The sequence below is a fragment of the Ptychodera flava genome, chromosome 1 (assembly GCF_041260155.1).
Source record: "Ptychodera flava strain L36383 chromosome 1, AS_Pfla_20210202, whole genome shotgun sequence".
NCBI classification, from domain to species: domain Eukaryota; kingdom Metazoa; phylum Hemichordata; class Enteropneusta; family Ptychoderidae; genus Ptychodera; species Ptychodera flava.
In genome coordinates this window covers 44,108,885-44,129,165 of record NC_091928.1, presented here as the reverse complement: position 1 = coordinate 44,129,165, position 20,281 = coordinate 44,108,885, and the positions used below count along the sequence as shown (strand labels likewise).

The 20,281-nt window shown below is 38.7% G+C and overlaps 1 protein-coding gene across 9 annotated transcripts in view; it reads left to right on the top strand.

Moving 5' to 3' along the window:
- The window catches only part of LOC139138360 (uncharacterized), a 54,997-nt gene that overhangs the window by 28,827 nt on the left and 5,889 nt on the right, over positions 1–20,281 (top strand). For 3 of the 9 annotated variants that reach the window (XM_070706752.1, XM_070706767.1, XM_070706759.1), the window contains 5 exons: positions 10,809–10,898; positions 12,280–12,426; positions 14,969–15,094; positions 19,195–19,332; positions 19,977–20,117. In XM_070706752.1, the coding sequence (XP_070562853.1) occupies positions 10,825–10,898; positions 12,280–12,426; positions 14,969–15,094; positions 19,195–19,332; positions 19,977–20,117 (626 nt within the window). In that variant the 5' untranslated portion in view covers positions 10,809–10,824. Of the gene's footprint in view, positions 1–3,646; positions 3,796–10,808; positions 10,899–11,769; positions 11,896–12,279; positions 12,427–14,968; positions 15,095–19,194; positions 19,333–19,976; positions 20,118–20,281 lie in introns of those variants that run through there. The other 6 variants (XM_070706701.1, XM_070706737.1, XM_070706717.1 and 3 more) reach the window with 4 other exon arrangements.

Sequence of the window (20,281 nt, the reverse complement as noted above, 5' to 3'; positions counted from 1 at the left end):
ACTACAATCTTTATCGCTTATCGATTATTTTGTTCGTGACCGAAATAGCGTGTCTGTTTTTAAGAAGGATCACATGTTTTGTGTATAGGTTTGGAATTTACAACGTGAGTGTTAGTCGGTGACAGGCATTTTCTAGCACGAACCCGCTGACTCCAAACACGCGAAAAATAAATCGAAGCATACGCCAAAACGAGTTATTAGCAACTTGATTTAATTGACACGTATTTGAAATCAGGTTCGACATTTTGAACGAGAGGTCAACTTTCCCGTATTTAAACAGCAAAATATTCCTCAAAGTTCAATTTCGATGACACATTCATGGTGGAGAAGGGTTAACGATACCTGCACCTGAGACTCTTGAAGAGTTTTTTGCATTGCAACAGGTAGGTGATTAAACTTACCGCTTTATAGAACATTCCTGATCACAAGAGTTTCAACTGTCGAAAACGCAGCACGGCTTCCTCTTCTAGGGTTCAAATTTACTTAACGGTGTCCCGTGTACAGGAAAAGGTCATAATACTTGTATCATCACAGAAAGCGCTCGTTTCGTTTACGATGTTAACGGTTTCCAGAACGAGTTTCTCATACAATGCCATTCTTAAACGTTCCTGCTATGGAGTGCACAGTGCACGTTCACTAACGCCTCATTCAAAAATAACATGTAATTTGATATCTTGTGTTCTAATGCCAGACACATCCATGGTGTTCCCAAAAGGTTACAGTTTCCAAGTCTGGAGCAATACGACCTATAATTCTTAAATCGCTTAAGTTTATGTGGTGTTCGAAATCTATCAGCAGATATCAATGCATTGCATGCAGAGTTAATGTACTCTACTCGCTGGTTTACTCCGGTACATATGGAATATTGTGGTCAAATTAAACAATCCTAGAACATCACTGTTTTAATCAGTGCCGTTACATACAAAGACTTGATACCGAAGGGCTGTTCGTGTTTTGTGCAATGTGGCATTCTTACATAGGGTTAATCTAGCGTAGTACGAAATCAATTTCCCTTCATACATAGGGGAAATGTCAGATTTTCAAATATTTTCAAAGCTTACAATTATTAAAAGGTACATAAACGTTTACATGTTTTGTCTAGATATCTATATCTCTTCTATACTGTCCGGTTGCCCGATATCGTCTACTTTGACCGTTTATAGAACAAGAGCAAATACAAAATAGAAAAAATGAAGCCCCTATCGCATTAGGTTTGTTGTGTGTGTGACAAGAAATACTACTTTTTATTACCACTTCATGCAATAAATCGGAATATTGTAAGCACTAAAAGGAACCGGATCCCCATCGAGGCCATAAAATCGAACACCTGAAGGGATGCTTAATACTGTATGTCCGTAATACTATCGTTATCGAGTCAAATATAGGGATTATATTGCCGGTTCAGCTCGGCGTGATGACCGCGGTTTAATGACCACGTTGTGAAACCACGGCGGCTCACAGGATGCGGGGTTGATGTTCGTGTCAGAGTTGACTTTTTGCGGCGTTGTCGGGAATTGGCAATTGTCGTCTTGCAGTGTTTATCGTCTGTTTGGGTCACGACCTCTGAGTGCGGAGCGTTTTAGATCTGTCTCGTTAAATGATACGGGCTGGAAAGCTATTCTTATGACGTCGAATGTTATCTCTCGGGCACGTATTGTGACTTAAGTTATGATCAAGTTTACCGACGGATTTATTGCAATTTTAAAATCACTGCAAGCTATTATGTCGCCAAGAGCTCTCTCTATTTTATTTCATGAAACTCAATTTTTTCTGTTTCATTAATGTCGAATAGCCAAGCCTTGCATCTTTGTAATCCACCGTGTTATCTCGAATGACATATTTACGGCTTCTTTAACACGAATAATAAACGTCGCCCAACTTCAAGCATGTCTGTTGCTTCTCCGCTAGGTGACTGATACAGTGGGTTGTAGATTCGAACCCGATTGAAAACACCGTATTTTCTACCCTGGGTTGATAGCTCTGCTGGTGGACAGAATTGTCCTTGAGGCTATCTTTCGCCCAATTTAAGCGATGTATATCCATTGCTTCGATAAATTTTGTGTGTGATGTGTGATAGTGAGCGTGCGAGCGTGAGTGCGTCACGAACTCTACAACGTGTGGAGGGGTCTCAGTCTGAAAAATGTAACAACTTAGCCGGCTATTGAACCACTCTTTTTTGAGAGTGTGGATGTGGCCGAGCGGTTCTGTCTGTTGCTTCTCTGCTAAGTGACTGATACCGTAGGTTGTAGGTTCGAACCCGATTGAAAACACCGTATGTATGTGCTCATGGTATAGGATGTAAAGCGTTAATTACGCTGAAATTTATAATCAAAGTCTCTAAACTTAGAATAATCATAAAATACTGTAGGTGCGAATGTCCAAAGAACATTATCATAACAATTTTTGTGCAACTTTCTCAAACTAACGTGTACGCAATGAAATCTTGAATGTATGGATGTTTGCAATAAATTTGCATGATTTATATCCTAACTTCAGCAATTGAACGATTCACCGTGACAACTTGAAAAAAACAAAGGTCATAGTCAGGTAAACTAATAAGCTCAAGTGCCAGACTGTTTTTTTCATTGTGTAATTATGTGATACACACGGGTCTATGTTCCTGTAGTGACATTAATACAGTTTTTATTTGGTTGTTTTTTGGGGGTTTTTTAACAGAAAGTTCTCTTCTAGTGTTTGAAAAAGTAACTTCGTTGGTTGATGTTTAGCGATTTGAAGGTCATTTCTTGGATGAAAGTGTGAGACAAAAAATTATCAGTGAAGAGTTTTGTTATTTATCGCGATGTTCCATTTTATTTTAAACTTTGCTCTTTCCCAGGTTTTGTTTCCATCTTTTTATCAAAGAAAGCAATCTTAGAATCTTATCTGAACCGAGAGCAACTTTAAATTACGCAAATTAATTTACTCTCCATCTAGGCATAATACATCATTTTTTCAGTGGTTCTAGAAATACCATGAGAATGTTTTGCCCTTTGGGTTTCTCTCATATCGAGCGGCGCCCATTTGACGTGACGCGCTCGCCTATTGATTTCCTTAGAAACGTGGGGGAGGGGTAAGCTGTCAGATTCGAAGTTTTTATCTAACCCAAATTTTACTCTTCCGTCGGCTTTGCTTTGGGGGTTGTTTTTCATATCACTCAAATCGCTGCCAATCACAAAGAAAGAAGATAAAGGCATCCTGTATGACAAACATGACTACGCAGAACCAGTAAGCTATTCTTTTAGTGAATTAAATATTGATAATCAATCGCTGGTTTTTAGCTATCCGCACTGGGAATTCTAATTCACTTTACACGACATGTGCGTTGAGCTAACGGTAACGATATATCCCAGATCAAGGAGACGGGTTTTTATTGAGCCATAAAAACGCCTTTTAAAAACTCACAGGGCAACCAGTTTGAAAATGTTAGCTTCCTGCCGTTAATACACAGGTTATATTCGTGAGGAGAATGCTATATAAATGGCTGGTGTGTTGGATGGCGCTTAGAACGTAAGTAGCTGTCAGTACGGCGTGTTCGGAGCGCACGTGTCACTAGATCTCGGCTGTCACGCGCATGACAATCACCGCTCAGCAGGCCACATTGCTTCAGCTTACGCGCGAATCTCTCGCGCCAATCGTTGTTACATTTCGCGTGATGTTGAACTGACGTAGGCACTATTACAGGCTCGTAGGTGGAATTACAAATCTTCTCTTTTGCCGTCATTTTGTGTGCCTTCATGCCAACGCAGCACAGGTCGGGCTCATGTTCGCCGGGAAGTGTCCAAGGATGAACATAAGGTATCTCATACACGTTCACTTTTCTTTCACACTTCTATCTTTTTGGTGCAATACGATATTAGATTATTTTGCACTGACTATATTAGATATTGAAAATTATTTTGCACTAACTTATTACTACCTTACCTTCGTCGAAGAAGTTGACTGTGTTTTAAGATCTGATGTTGATTTTGTGATCCTTACCTCGTAGTCTATGGATGTCAAAGTTTTGGCCTTGTGCAATACTGTTCTCTATCTTCCAAGTTTCTCAGGTTTTTACATTCTCATATCCCGCTGTTGCTGGTTTCTAAACCTATTCTGATTGAAGATTTACAATTGTAAAAATTTGTCGTGCGATGGTATATTTTAAAATGCACGATTTTGTTCATCGTATTCACCACTTTTGTTTAAATTCAACACCTTAATAGATAAGGTAATGTACATCTTTAATATGGTCGTCTCTCTGCCTGCTGCTAAAGTTGGTTTTCGTTTTTATTTAATGATCCGCGAAATTCAATACCCACATAACGGGCAGGTACATAACTCTCAGTTCCTAGTCGTAAAATTGAGATTTTCGCCATAAAAGATGAAACAGTGACGAGATAACCAAGCTGTGCCATGTTTAGTAGAACTCACGAAGAGTCCGACCAATGTTGAAGTCTGAGGTATTGACGTAGGCCTATTTTCGGACACACCCGACCGCGGTAACGATTCTAACACTGAAAATGATTTCGTCTGTCGCTTGCAATATTGACAGCAAAGGTTAAAAGACGTCGAAAAGCGATCAACATCACAGCTGTTCAGACCAGCATTATTTTCCACATAGAAATATTTGACGTAGAAATATTTGACATAGCTAACTAGACAAGGAGTATAGGATCCTTCTGCAGGGGTTGATGTAATTAAGGTAGTGTGCCCCTCGAATGTGAAAGGCTTAAAATTTCGCTCAAACTTTCCCAAGGCTAACTTTAACCAGTCTGTTTCAAAATCAGAACTAATAATCAGGGATCACCTTGTAAATTTTCTTACCAGATAAACAAATTCTCTTGAATATTTGAAATTCAAAATGGCCGCCATCCCTTGTCAACGCTTTACAGAAAAACAAATAAATTTCCGATTTTCACAGAAACAAGACGATACAAGTTTCACTTACTGTTACATCTCCAAGTTCAACCCATACAAATGGTAGATCAGGAAAGTATTGTAAAACGTTGGAAGTCAGAATATATGTCCTCAAGGTAAATTCGGTTTTAAAAACGGCTCTGAGACTTTCATGTTATGGTCTACTGTGCAATGTTTAATATTCGCAACCCGAATAGCATTGAAAAGGGGGCCCGGCTGTCAAATGCACCCATGCGTATTCGTCTTTAGAGAAATACCACTTTTTCCCCGCCTTATCGGTTTCACTTCATGCTTTGACGGTTATCCTAATTGTACGCCGGCAGAAACCATAAGAAGAAAATACAGATTTCTTAACATTTCACCTCTCCTCGCTCCGCGAGACTGACACTGAGATGCCAAGCTGAGGTTCAAACCAGAGAGCTAATCAAAGCCCAGGTGGCTATGCCTGTCGGCGAGGCACGCATCCTGGAAGGGCGTCGCGCTCTAGACATAACGGGTTTCACTTTTATCAACTCAGGAGTTTCCACTAAGGTGAACGAACAGTTTTAGCCATTCCGATCCCTCAGAAAGGCAGATTAGTTCATGGAAGTTTTCACCTAATTTCTTCACTGAAATATCAGAAACGCTTATGAAAAATGTATGAATGAATAAATACTTTTTTACCTAATGAAGAGCCTTTTCTGATTGGCATAAGTGTATGTATCTATTAGAAATTCTCTGTCCTGAATGTAGTATTATTATAAGTTGTTTGTTTTTCATGCCTTTCCTACGAAGTAGAATAATCTCGTCGATTTGTGACGTTCGCGCCACCATGTCTCAAAATGTATTTTACGCGTTAATGCTTCTCTCCCTTTCTTGGAAATCATTGATTTTTATATGTTTAAGTTTATTTAATAGGAACGATTTTTAGTGATGATTGAATTACATGTAAAGTAAAAGGATACGCGCATCCTTGACATTTAATGATATTCCTTGCTAGCTTTAATCTGCAATTAAACTTTTAAAAAATGTTAATTAAATATCTATATGTAGTTTTTATCATAGGAATTAAAAAAGGTTGATGGAGTGAATATATCAGGCAAGCTTTGCTTCTCTTCGGTTTTGATTTTTAAACTTACAACAATTTTACCACTCAAGACATTTTGTCCTTCAAATCGAGTCCAAGTACACTTATATAAAATATAATTACTTCCGAAAAATCACTTTTACGCAGCTACGTGAATTATGTTCAACACTTGAACTGCATTCACCGCTAATGTTCTGGAAAGGGGGTATCACATTTCAAATATACTACAACAGACATTGGGAGGGAACGTTGTTGAATATTAATAAACCTTGAGGCTAATTTCCCCATATTTCAGCGCGATGGCTTCAAATTTCCAAGTTTCTTCGCCCCCAGGGGATATGAACGTACTGGGTCGATCAATCTTTCGTTAGATGCGGGGTGCATCGCTCGCCGCCGGCGATTGGTTCGGAATGACCCGAGCCCGACCTTCCGGTAACCGCGTCCCTAAAATAGAGTACAGTTGTGAGCGAAGACACGGATCTGTAATTAATCTTCCTGCCATTGCGGGAGTCGTGTCGTTCGGTGGAGTTTTTTGACCGACCTCCATTGTTGGAAGACCAATGATTAGTACGATAACCAGTCACTGTACACCTGCACAAACTAGTGAGTGTCCATCGCCATGAAATTACAGGCTAGTCTCGGAATAGACATGTTCCCACTATAGGACACATGCTTGAAAAGAAATAGAGCGCTTGCTGCTCAGAAAATTTCGTTGCTCAAGAGATTTTGTAATCAGAAGATTTTGTCGCTTAGAAGATGGTGTACATAAATGATCACCAGATGCCAATGTGCCCGCTCATTATCTGTCTTCGCATATCCAAAGACAGGTGAATTTTATATCTGACGATTGCTTTGACTTTCTTTCTCTTTGGCTTGTACTGTGCTCTCATTAGAAGAGTTTTAAACTCTTCAAAGACAAAAATGAGAGTTGCGCATCAACCAATCGCGTTGAAAGGTATCTAGTGCTTCATTGTGAGCTAAAGGATTCCACTAATTAATTGGTTTGCATATTCAACCCATGTACATTAATGCTCTGTTGCATAAATGAATACATTATTCATGACAATTGAGCCTGTTGGAACCATCGATCATTGTACTTAGACAGGAAACATTATCGTTTGTATCATGATCAGCTGCTTTAAACGTGTCGCATGACACAGACAACAAGGTTTCGATAATGCAAACCTAATCAGCCGTTGAATATCAAATTACCGGTATCATAGGCGAGTTTTCCGGAATATAACGTCCATTGCCAGTATAAGACGAAGGTCTTGTGGTAACATCGTATTGCTGCAGTCATATGCTACAGGAAGCAATTTTTGTTTCCACGAAAAAGACAAGTAATTTGAAAAAAAACATACTGTAATTCACTTGTTCTTGAAACTCAAGGTGTACATGTGTGAGAAAACAAGATTTCAATATGAACTTAAATTCATGTTTAAGATAATGTAGCCTCGCAGTAGAGTGAATTCCCGCCATCATTGCGCACACTTCAATTGATTGATAAGAATTGAAATACGTAGCAAATTTTGTCCTCGTTAAACTTTACCATCCATAGACAGCGGTGACAACAGAGGGGTAAAAGATGATATATTATCTTTTATTACAGTGACTCGTTCAGCTGGTTTCCGATGACGGAACCAGACATCGAAAAGTAAGATCTAGAATGTCACCTTTTCCTAACACTGTGCCGCTGTAATGTTTACACGCACGTATATGAAACCGTATTTCAGTTTGGATTCGCATTCGTGCAAAGATTCACCTTCATGGATTCACCCACAGTCTTTTATTCATCCCGCCACAGTAGGCCTAACGTATGACATCGACTTTGTTCAAGATCAGTTGACAGACACAATCTTTATATCTTTTAAAATCATTGTCTCTTAAAATTTTATGAGAAGAAGCACACAAGTAATTTCTACCTGGTTGTAAATGGTTACTCCAATTTCATTCTTTAATAAGAATGGCGCCATCTTTTATTCACTGCATATGTTTTATTCACGATGCTCTTTTCGACTTTTGCCTGTTTGAAAATGACTGCAAAAATGGAAGTCGTAAGTTTTTTTGTTTAATGATATAAATAGGAATTTTAATGCACCCTTCACATCGCAAAAAAATTATCAGGACGAACAGGAAAGACCCGTTTCATGTCATGAAATTTAAACTAGCACGAAAAAACACCCTGGCTAGAAGATCGCCATAGTGTATATCACAGCAATATTTTTCAACAGTCTGTCGAAAAATATTGCTCTGTTGAAAAATATTGCTGTGATATACACTATGGCCAGCATCTAAAATAAGTGAAAATTATCCATTTTTATGAATATCAGTTACTTCAGTGAAAAGCATATTTAAATATGTTGATGGCGTTTTTAAAATAACCTCGTCTATATCACTACTGTGAGACTTGTAATACTTTTCTTCTGGCGGGAAAAATAACCAAGAAAATAGTTGGACTGTCAAAGAATGCTTTATTCTGGGCGTTACTATTACTTAACGATTGTATAGGACTAGTGTTATTCTCTTACAGCTCATCCCCTCTTTTATGTGTGCGCCATGTAGGAAACTCATGAAACAACATTTTTTTTTAAAAATTCGGGGAACGATGGTACGTTGGATTGAAACAGGAGGTAGATATCTCGTTGGGTCTGGTTTGGGGAAAGGCCAGAGACAAGACAGACCATGTTAAGAAGCATTTCGCCATTGATTGCTCAAGAAAGTCCTTTGAGCGATGGAACTGACACATGATCCGAATTTACAATACATCTTGTGCAGAAATCTTGATACTTTAAATCAAGATATCTGAATAAAATATATCTGTACTTTAGAATCCTTTTGTTCAATGGAAGAATGATTACGTAGTGGCGCCGTTTGATTTACAAACCCAAACGGACAGATCAATGTCGCATTATGACGTCAGACTGTAAAATAGATGATGTCAAACACATTCATACATAATTGATTTTTGCTTGCCGATACTGATGTTTCAATTACACAAGTCATGCTTACTGTCTGCTCAAAATAAAATCAAGAGACCGGGGTAAAACTAAGAAACCAATGTCCTATCAAGGCAATCATATTTTTGCCTTCTCAGCGATTGACTAGTATCTCGGTTTTGTTAATCACAGTTTGATGTTTTTAACTATGTCTTTTTTATCAGCGTCTCACTTCCCGAGGCCACGTGTATTTCAGGCAGCTTGACCTTTTCTACATCTGAGACAAAGCCCCGGGTTGCGCAATTGCACGATGAAAACTTAAACTTTTACTCGTCTTTTCACGTTCTTGGATGCTAGTTGGCTCAAAGCACGCCCACAAACATTGTAATCTAAACTCCCAAAATTCTTTTTATCATGTTTTGGCTTATCCGCACTTTACTTCGATTATTGGAAACTCTAAAGATTTCCCTTGTGTCCTCCATAGCAATATGATGCAAACTACACGTCCATAAATTTTATCAAGAGCTGGTTTAGGTATTCGTGAAAAATAACAGTAGTCAGATGTTGCTAGTCAAATCAAAATGATACCTTCCGTCATAATGTCTAGCATACTGTACACCAGAATACTTCACCTCTGAATTAAGCAGACAAAACATTGATCAATATTTTCTCTTGACAGTCTGGAAGGTAACTGAAAATTTTCTCCTCCCTGGCAAAAAGTATACCTGCTCAATGAATGTGCGTGGTCAGTTATTTTCAACTCCGTAAAAAATGACAAATTGCGGTGCCCGCTAAAAGGTGTACAGTCACTTGTAATCTAATATGCCCATATAGGGTCAAAGGGGCGTTCCTTGGTATTCAAAATGTCCATGTGAGGGCGCTGTTCTAAAAAAGCGGCCACCCGCTTAAAATCTGCGATTGGTTAGATTTTCTCTTTCAATGGTAACTGTGGCAAAATTGGAACAGGTGACAGTATACCTTTAAAACTTTGTATTTCATCATTTTGAATAAACTTGAAAATGTCATTGCCCTCATTGAATCGGGGATTAGAAACCGGGTCACTCACCTGAACTCCGATCCGGCAAAGTTGGTCACATCTGTAAGTGAACATATAACGTCAGTGCTATCAATATAATTGACTATTGGATGTGGATTTTACATTAGAGAACAATATTAAGATAGCTATTGATCAATAAAGTCCCTCAAAATACTTCGGCTTACCAGTCCGAAAGTTGTCTAGAATTCGCTTTGAAAGTAAAAAAAAAAACCAGAAATTAATATTGTCGCCATGCATTTCAGATTAAATCAAGAGCTTGCTTCGTTGTACGATCTACGAAAATGAGGGGGAAAACATACATAAATCGTAAAATATTCGCTCAATGGGTCTCTCGATTCCTTTCAGAAGTTTAGTCAATATAGACAGTTCCAGAATGAAAAATGTCACAGATTAATTTCATATGTTTTAGGTTAAATGAGACATAAATTAATATTTTGTTTATAAGTGGTGTTTGCACGTTTGCGAGTCTTTACGTTTATTGTCCCGTAGTAGCATTTTCCGACTATATTGTTATTTAAAGATACACGTCATCACGGACCACCGTCACAGGTGATGATGATGGGGCAATGGTATGAATAAAACACCCAATTTAATGAAATGAATGTCGAAAAGTCAGAATATGATGATTACAAACGACTCAAACGGCATTAACACGTTTAAGGTAAAGCTGAACATGACATTGATTGAATGTGACCTATCGCTTAAACCCCCCGCCGCCCTGTGTTATTCAGTCGTACAAGCGAAATTAGTTGACCAGAAATTGTGACGTCATAGTCGCTGCGCGCGCACTTATATAAAGAGGTCAGAGAAGGGTCACTGAAATCAAGTTTTTTCATTATCTTTTACGCTGCAGGTCTTGTAACATAAGCATGAACAAATCTATCGTGGTGGTAGTCTTAGTACTAGTATTGGTGGCCGTTAAACAGAGTTATGGAACGCCTATGTAAGTAGAAATTCTTATTCACGTCCATATGTCGATTTCTCCAAGGTTTCTTTGTACTTTGTTGGACGCTTTAGTCTGCACTACATTACTTGCTTGACAGCTAAGACTTGATCTATGCGTCAAATTTTCTTCCAGGAAATAATGTTACACGTTGCATAAAAATATAAGACCTGAAATGTCTTAATCGATGACGACAGACTGAACAAAATGATACATTTCTGTGATTCCAGGAAACAAGTCCGTTATTCACGCCGTCTTTCTATCACAAGCATCTTCATGAGCTTTTCTCTCCGAACAGGAAGTGCGGAAGGACACGTGTTGTGCTTCATCTATTATACCTGTTGCGTTTAACACTGATGTTGGACAACCTTATACACAACGTACAATAAATTTTATTTTCAGAACATTTCACTGCTGTGCGCACACGCGTATTTATGCTGTAATCCTTTACGATTCCTTCACAATTACAGAACGCTAACTTTCTATTAATTTACGTATAACAAGCTCTACGAAGTGCATATGTGCTTACAAGTACGATTCTAGTCGAGAAATTTCACAAGGCCAAACACTTCCCGTAAAATCCGGTTACAGATACCCTAACAGAAATATTGCATGTCAGAATAGTTTGCATGTATGTAGGTCTATGTGCTTTATGTGTTGATGAAATCTTTCCTTCGAATTCGTAGGTATATATATGGCCATAGACCCCAAACGATGATATAGTACTGCGCATGCTCATGCATTCTGTTTTGTGTGACGTAATTTCAAGCTGTTCATCAGTGTGGCTGTCCATTGGGCTCGGCTGATTTGCGGTCCGCATGCTCTTGGGCACGTGACATTTAAATTGTTCTAAATATGGTCATGCGAACAGAATGAAGCGGGGAAATGTCGCTGACGCATCGATGTCCTCACTGCTTAGAAAGCAGCACGAAAGAATGGGCAGCATGGCTCTGCATAACTGGTTTCTACGGCGTTTGCAACAGCATGGCGGCGTAGTGTAAGTAGTGTAGTTACCAAGGCAGGGGAGCAGTTTGCGAATGATTTGTCACTATCTGGGTTAGTCCCCACAGTTAGACAAACGTAGACACTTCCCTCGTTCAATAATGATTAACTGTATTCTCAAGTTTAAGCAACTTTAACCGTTTAAAACAATTGATTATTTTAAAGAAGTATCATGTCAAAAGATCATGTTCTTAAAATTAGTGTAATATGTACAACGAATGGCAAATCTTCCGCAATCTGTACCGTCTTGGTTTATCATCAAACTTTGCTTCTAATGCACGAAAGTATTAACGCTTTCATCGTGATTTAAACTCCCCCTCTGGCGACTTAAATATTAATTCAGTGAGTTTTTCGGCGATCATGGCTGTTGTGTTGACAGACGTAAGAAAAACGTTGCCGACACGTACATGGCGTCACTGTTAAAATACGAAAGAAGCAAAGCTAAGAGAGAAGCACTCAGAAGAATTATACAAAACTTAATCGAACAACAGGAACGGAAGAATTCGCAGCAGACCGAAGACACTCCGTAAGTCATGAATCTCAGTGATCTACGAAAACAAAACAAAACAAAAAAAGACTACACAGCGATGATTTCCAGCGACGTGTTCTGTCAAAGCATCGAACTATGTAGAGCTGGCAGATAGGCATTTAATATTCATTAAACGCCTCGCACCAAAGAGTAGGTCATTAATTTGGACATTGATTGGTCGGCACCGTCACGTGTTATCGATTTTCGTCACCACACATGCGCTGTAGCTGCCCACAGAAGAACTCTGGTACATATATGCAAGAATGTCATTAACTGTATCCTCACTTTCTCTTTCGAATTGTTGTTGACCATCTTACATCCTGTCGGTTGAAAATATTTGGTAAAGTTATCAATAATACAATTATTGAATATGATAATTAATAAGTTAAGATGTTTGACCTGTACCATTGTTGAAATGTGATTGTGAAGGTTTTCCAGGGACGCTGCAGTGAGCCTAAGGGCAGATTTTGAAACCGCAAATCTTCTTTGTAGGCAAGCATCTCGTGTGATCTCGGCATATCTCGCGTGTAATGCCTCCTTTGACATTATATAGAAAGGGGATATAGAGTGTATTAAAGCCCCACTAGCTGTATCTTTTAGCATTATTTTTGTGATTTTACTTCCAAACTAAAACAAGTTCGTGTGAAAGTACTCATTTAGGGGTGTTTATACAAGTATAATAAACTGCCCACTGGAACTGCATGTGCAATTTTGAACAAGATAAATAATAAACGTGTGCCCAAACGTAAACTGGCACCCCATGCAAATAAAGCAAAAACGCTGTACGTCGTGCATATATGCATTTGAATCTTCACAGACACAACAGAGTAGTCCAATGTAATGCATAGTACTGAATGTTTTCCACTGGGACATCATATCCTTGGTTTTCCTTGTAATATTACCAGTTTTTTAAAAATGGCAGGAAATCAAATAACGCTTAAAATTTAAATTTACATGTCCAAATTTTCAGTAGTAAAAGAATATATCCTTTAAATTGGTAGAATTTATCAGAAACCAGAGAAAATAGAAAGCCTTTTTTATGTCAACAAATTCAAGAGTTACAGCTAGTGGGACTTTAATGTGCACTGAGTGTGAAGATACATGCTGATGAATTTTTATCAGTGAAGAATATTCGTCTGCTTAAATCTTCCACTATTTACTATTTTATGGTTTGCGCCGTGCAAACAACTCTTCGTTTTTATCTAACATTGGGCATGGTAACTGCTTGTCTACTTTTATTTACTTGAATTAAAGCTGTTTTATATGTTCACGTATTTCTTTAGTAGACTATATGGAAGCATTGTAGCCATAGTTTTTTTCAGTCCGTCGTGTGTCTTTCAATAAGGCTCCATTCTCATGTTGTTTCATTTTGGGTAATTTTTGTCTGGGGAGAAAACTATGACAATTTTAAAATTAAAACTGCATCTTTAGGTTTTGCTTCATAGATAAGTACATTTTATATCATTTAAAACGTAGCTAAATATGAAATAGGTTTTGGCATTTTTTTTTCGACATTTGGCCATGTGCCATTCGAAAGTTGGTCAGTACTTGATGGAAAGTAATTTTACCATATAGATGCTATGGCGCGATATTCTTGGGGAGCATAGTAAAACTGGACGTTGACATCGAATTGACAATCATTTCTCAAGATTGAGTGGCCGGCTGAAAAGTATTACGTATTCGTGGGGCAAAATTAAATATTCCGCCCCGACAAAAATATCATTTTTGCCAAAACAGATTTAATCCTGTAAACAGTCGTATTATAGTCAGGTAATGAAGGCGTACGTAATCGACAAAAGACTTTGTCTGTGCTATTTTTAATTTTTTGTTGACCTAGTCCCTGAGCACTGTATTAGGTTTTCACAAAATCATCCGTTCATTTCTCCAACGCTGCTGATGACGTCAACAGATTGGAGATCCAAATCCTGCCTCTACATGAGAAGGTCCAATCGGGTCTACATTCTGTAATTTTCTTTCACCAATACTGTCCTACAAAAACGTAGTTCTGTTTCATGCTTTCTTGTGAAATTACCCTTTGCCTGATTCTTTCTCTGAGTCCTGTAATTAAGTAGTATACACACACTGTGGCAACACTGCTACAAATGATTGCGACGGTGGGCGGACTCGCAAATAACGTGTTTATGAACTCGAGATAATCTTTTCTAAAAGTTAAATCCTCAAGTGACATTAAAGAAACTGTTGTTTCTAGGTCTCAAATATCTGCCCGAGGTACCTAGGTATCCGGTATTACACCTGCTTTTGGAGTCTTGACATCAGTGGCATTATAACGCAACTTTTGGACTTGTTCGCCTTTTCCAACATTGCAGCCACCCCTGTCGGAAATAATGGACGAGACCAAGTCTGGGGTAAATACTACGGAAGGGTCAAAGATTTACATGTATTAATTAAGAGGGAAAATAGCATTAGCATAGAAATACTAAAACAAAACAAAACAATGGCACCAGTCAATTCAAAAGAACGAATCTCTCGCTACTGAACACTTTTACTTTACAAATACGCTTCGCTTTCTTTTTCACAGAAGGAAACGCAATGTAGCAGATACGGCAATGTCGTCCATTTTGCAGCAAGAAAACAGCAACGACATTTTTCGGCGATGGTTGCTCAGTAACATGGGGCAACTTAACAATAAGGCTGCCGGGTCGGCGTAAGTAAAGTGACACAGGTTTTCCCGCCCAGTTGTGCTAACTATTTCATTCTTTCCTGTCTTCTTTACATATAGCATATGCTTTCTACCCTTCAACGCACTTGTCCGATACCAGCTTTCATCTATCCTCTTATAAACGTCACTTCCCTTTGGGGGCATTATGGGTGCGTTCTCCGCGCATGCGCTTTAGCTTATATAAACTTAAATTATTAATTCCAGGTGACACAAATGGCGCAATTTTCAAGAACGTCCAATCACGCTTTTGTCGATAGAGGCGAGAAGCGGAATCATGGTTTCTAATGCAAGAGAATTTTCGAATTTCAGCGTCTCCTGCTCAAGATGGAACATTTTATGAAACAGCGCCGTCGGTGTCACGCTCTACGCTACGTAATAATTCCTTGCTTCTATCATCATAGACCCTCGGTATTCTCAAGGGTCTTTGCCTCCCTTCTCTCAAAAATTATTTGCGTTATCCAAACCTTCTCTCACAAAATTATGTGCTACATTATGTTAGTAACACCCGCTGATAGTGGCAAACACTTTTGATTTGTAAAAGTAAATGTTATTAATATTTATTTCTGTAACATTGTAATTTTTATTCTATTCTTTAAATTGCGATGTTAACTTTGCTGGTGTAAAGCTGTAAAATAAACCCAAAATTGCCGCGGAATGCACCCAATTCTTTCTTTATTGAACATTCCCGGTATTTTAACGCTTCTCCTGTTGTTACATTAACCTCTTGAATTTTTGCCAATGTCGCCTTGCACCTCAAAACTGACAAAGGCTTAACTTTCTTCGTCTCAATTCTCCGTCGACCAATCACCCATCAGAGCTAAACGAGTTCAGTCAGAGGCCTTGATGTCAACAAAAATGCACAATATTGTTGTAGAGATGCGGAGGCAGGCTCTTCAAAAGATAGTTAAAAACTTACAAGCCCGATTCGGCGACATTACCCAACCTCGTGCGTAAGTAATACGCATGCGCAGATAAGTCCCTTTTTCTTGAAACTGTATCGACTATAGCATGCGTGCATGTAATATTTCTTGCTTGCTTGCTATTAGTACTGCAAGTACACAGAAAATATTAGGGTATTCAAATATCAAAACAATACCACTTAAATCCTATGAAGTTTCTGCTCTTACTATTTTGAGTGAAATGAATATCTACGTTAATATCGCACATTTGGGTATTGTATGTGCGTGCATGCACACTGTAAAATTGAGAACAAAAGCTAATAAGACTGAACTTATCCTAACGACAGTGACAGAGCTATTGAAAACTGGCAAAACGTACTCTTAAATAATGTAAAATGAACATTTGACCTATGTAAGACTATTTAAATCTCTTAATTTGCTTTTCGAATGCATGAATATTAGTTCCAAAATTTATTTTTTTAACGACAAGTTATCCTCCTTAATTGCTTCATTCCCCAGCCGTTTTATCAAACTTGTAAAATCCGTTATCGCGACTTTGCCCACAAGAACCATTGTAGATGATAGCACGGAGGAAACTTTTCCCGAAGAGTAAGTAATATAGCGAGCCTCCGACAGTTGAAATTTTGCACCTGGTCAAAATATTCCTTACCCTTTGTTCGACTCACTCGTCTGGTTGTTCTGGTCAACAAAGCATGGTTTAAAAAGTCAGTATTTCAGAAGTTCTGGGAGGGAGACTAGCATATCTCCTTACTGTTATTTCACTGCCCCCCCCCCCTACGAAGATTGGGTGTAACACAGTGCAATTCTCTCTGTCAAAGGAATTTAGTCCGTACACAAATGCGATCATATGGAATACTGAATTGTAAATCATAACGCATACGTAAGTGTGTACAAACAAATAAATTTAGTTGATAAATCAGTTTCCTGTACAAAGAAAACTACCATACAGTCGTCACATATCAACATGTAGGAAAAACTCTAATATGCCAGTCTCAGTGACCATATTTATTTAATCACTTATTCTGTTTGTCTACTTTTCTCAGTAAGTTTATCGAAAATCAATATGTTACCATGCTTTGAAGAACGGAGATCCAGAATAAACAATTTTCATAACATAAAATAACATTAAAGACTAATTTGGCTTCAAGATTTATTAATGTTATCCTGTAGAAATACGTCATACTGTTCCTTCCGTCATTTAGCAACGTCAGGCGTCTTAACGCAACAATATTATCCCCGGCTGCCTAGAATTAAAAATGTCATAGGTTCATATATATTAGTTAACGTTTGCACCCAACACTGAAAGGCTGTCACGTGGCACGCTGGAATAAATTATTTGGCATGAAAGAAGACCCTGACCTCAAACATGCACAGCTGCTCGTTGATATCAGTCGTTTGATGCCACTTGTTGCATACATCTGCTTTGCTTTTCGATCTTAGCGTTCAAAGATCAAAATGTTTCACACACGCACATAATAGACCTAACGCTGTTGCGCATGTGTTTGTTCGGTGTACCTAGCCTCCTGAGGACTCCCACCGGAGTGCGGCTGATATTTCACGCGCAATCATTCGCTGCAGTGGTCTTGAATGCAAAGCTGTCAGTTGCCATGATGCAACAGCACATCCAATAGTGCATTATGCTGTGACAACCGAAAACCTATTTCCCGGTGAGATGAAAAGCGCGGAATCTTTTCATGTTTTAGTGACTTCCTGTTGACCTATGACATGTCTCTTCCACAAAGTGCACATAGTTGATAGGCTGTGGCCAGTCAATACCCATCATTCTTTGCGGAAAGTGCGTAAAGAGCGCAAAATGGATAAGGAACTTCCACAGATACGAGCACGATAAAGCGTGGCACGGCAAAATAGTATTTCCAGCATAACTGGTGACGTTCAAGACCCATACTTACCATATGACCATCCGTCGAACTACCGCAAGGAATCATGGGTATACCTTGCACAATATGGCCGAACAGGCGAAGACTATCATTGCACACACTCAACATTGCACTTTTCTTTGTCTTTCTTGAAGAGGATACCGTCAAATATCAGTCAGAAAGGAAACTTGGAGATTGAAAATACGTAAACCTCTGAAATGCAACGTACTGTGTCAAAGGATCAACGTTTTAACTACCGGTATCAATGTACAAAGTGATAACATTTCAAATTATCCACCTCAATGCATAAACATTCTTGCTCCCTTTACCTGTGCTTACAAATGTCTAAAAAAGTTGATCACAAATTACAGTAAAGTTGCAGACGAAATCCCTCCAAGCCAATCTGACCCTAGTGACGTGATCCGCTTCACTTATTTCAAGTTGTATTGTAACGTCTAACATTTGCAGTTCTTCGCCTACATCTCACCAGGCCGTCACATTTTCGTGTGTCTCTTAATGAACTATCCTCTATCTCTCGCCATCCTATGTATATTCTTCGAGCTGTACCACGCAGATAAGATTCTATGATGTATGTCACTTGCAAACACTGGTTGATGAATGAATTGTCACTTCATTTACACGGCTGCGCAGTACTTTGCAACACAAATAAGGTTAACACTTGTCTCCTTGCACAGACATTAATTTGCATATCACAGTTCAAATCTTCGACACATTTCTATACAACCATGCATCTTTGCATATCATTGTGGTACCTTATGACCTACACTATCCGTCCACGTGGCAATGCGCATTTGAAGATGTGCATGTATGTTGCAAAAGGAACACTCATCACACGTATTTCTACCTTTCTTCTTGTATCTCCTATTTACATATACTTATTACGAATGTCTTCGAACAATCCTGTGTTCACCACGTCTGTCTGTCGTTTGAATTTTGCTTTCATTGTTCTATCAACGCGTCAAGTTTGACTCACGGTGACTACATGTTGTCAAAAGCATGCTGAATATTGCCAATGACGTCATATAATCTTCATATGCTGTTTATTTAGAATATGTGAACTCATAAAAAATGTTTGTAGACCCCTTTCTAGGGCTTCAAAAAGAATTTAACCACATGTAGAAAAACGTGAAAATAATGACTTGGGGAATTCCTCCTCTAAGTCTTTTCCATACTTGTGCTCTGGCGATTTGGAATATTTTGTTAAACATGATCTGCTTGATCGCCTGCACGACTTTCTGCTATTATCAAAACTTTTCGTTTGCGGCAGGGAGAAGAGAACAATGGCGGATGCCCTGAACTCACAAATAATGTCACAAGGAGCGTCTAATCTACGGGGACAGGCTTTCTTGAAAATATTGCAGAACCTGAGGAAACAATATGGCGACCTATCCGTTAGAGTCCCACAGTAAGTATTCAACAAACTGCGTGATTATGCAAATTAGTACCAAGTCACGTGTGACTGAGTCACCAACCAGAGATTCAAATTACATTTAGCCTAGCAGAGCATTCAGCCTGACGACAGTTTTTTAGCTGACAAAAAAACCAGACTTTTGGACATGCACCCAGGTCATATCATTGAAGAGAGAAAATCATATTTCATCAAGTCTGTCTGTTGTCATATTCATATCTGTGATCCATCGATTACCCTTGCCTATGTCATCCCATATATTGGCCCTTAAAAATACTATCACACCAATAAATTGTAAATACAATGTATGTATCAACCAAACATCTAACTTAATAAATTTCAAAGTACATGTTTGCCATGGTAGTGAGATTCTGTACAAGCAAAGTACAACTGTTCACCTTGCTAACACGTGACAAGTCACATGAGGGACGGAATGATAGTGAACAGTCATGTCGATGAAACATACGACATCCTTTTTACAAACATTTGTGGGAGAACAGAGATCTCTGTATCAAACAATCAGATAGATAGCTAATCATATTCATTTTGTCGGATCCGCCTATCTCAATCGAACAAATATTTTATTTCCAGTAACAGCTTCCAAACAATTTGAAATTATTCAATTCTTTATACTGTTACAGAAGCAAGCGCGTCACCGCAGATGCCTTCATGAATTCTCAACTAAGGAAACAGTTTTTCAACAACAACGCCTCAGCTCTTAAGGAAGCAATTCTTGCTCGTCAGCGCCAAGGGAAGAGAAGCGATGACGACCTCGATGAAATGTAAGTAAATGCATTGTGGCAAGTCATTGTTCCACTCACGCAAAGTCATGATTCTTCAAGAAAATCGGTTTTTAGATTCTCCGCTGTTTGAATTTCCGTCAAACCTTAAAAGGCCCAGTGATTGTAGACTGAAAGATCCGTCGCTCGGGGACGCTCTCTACGCT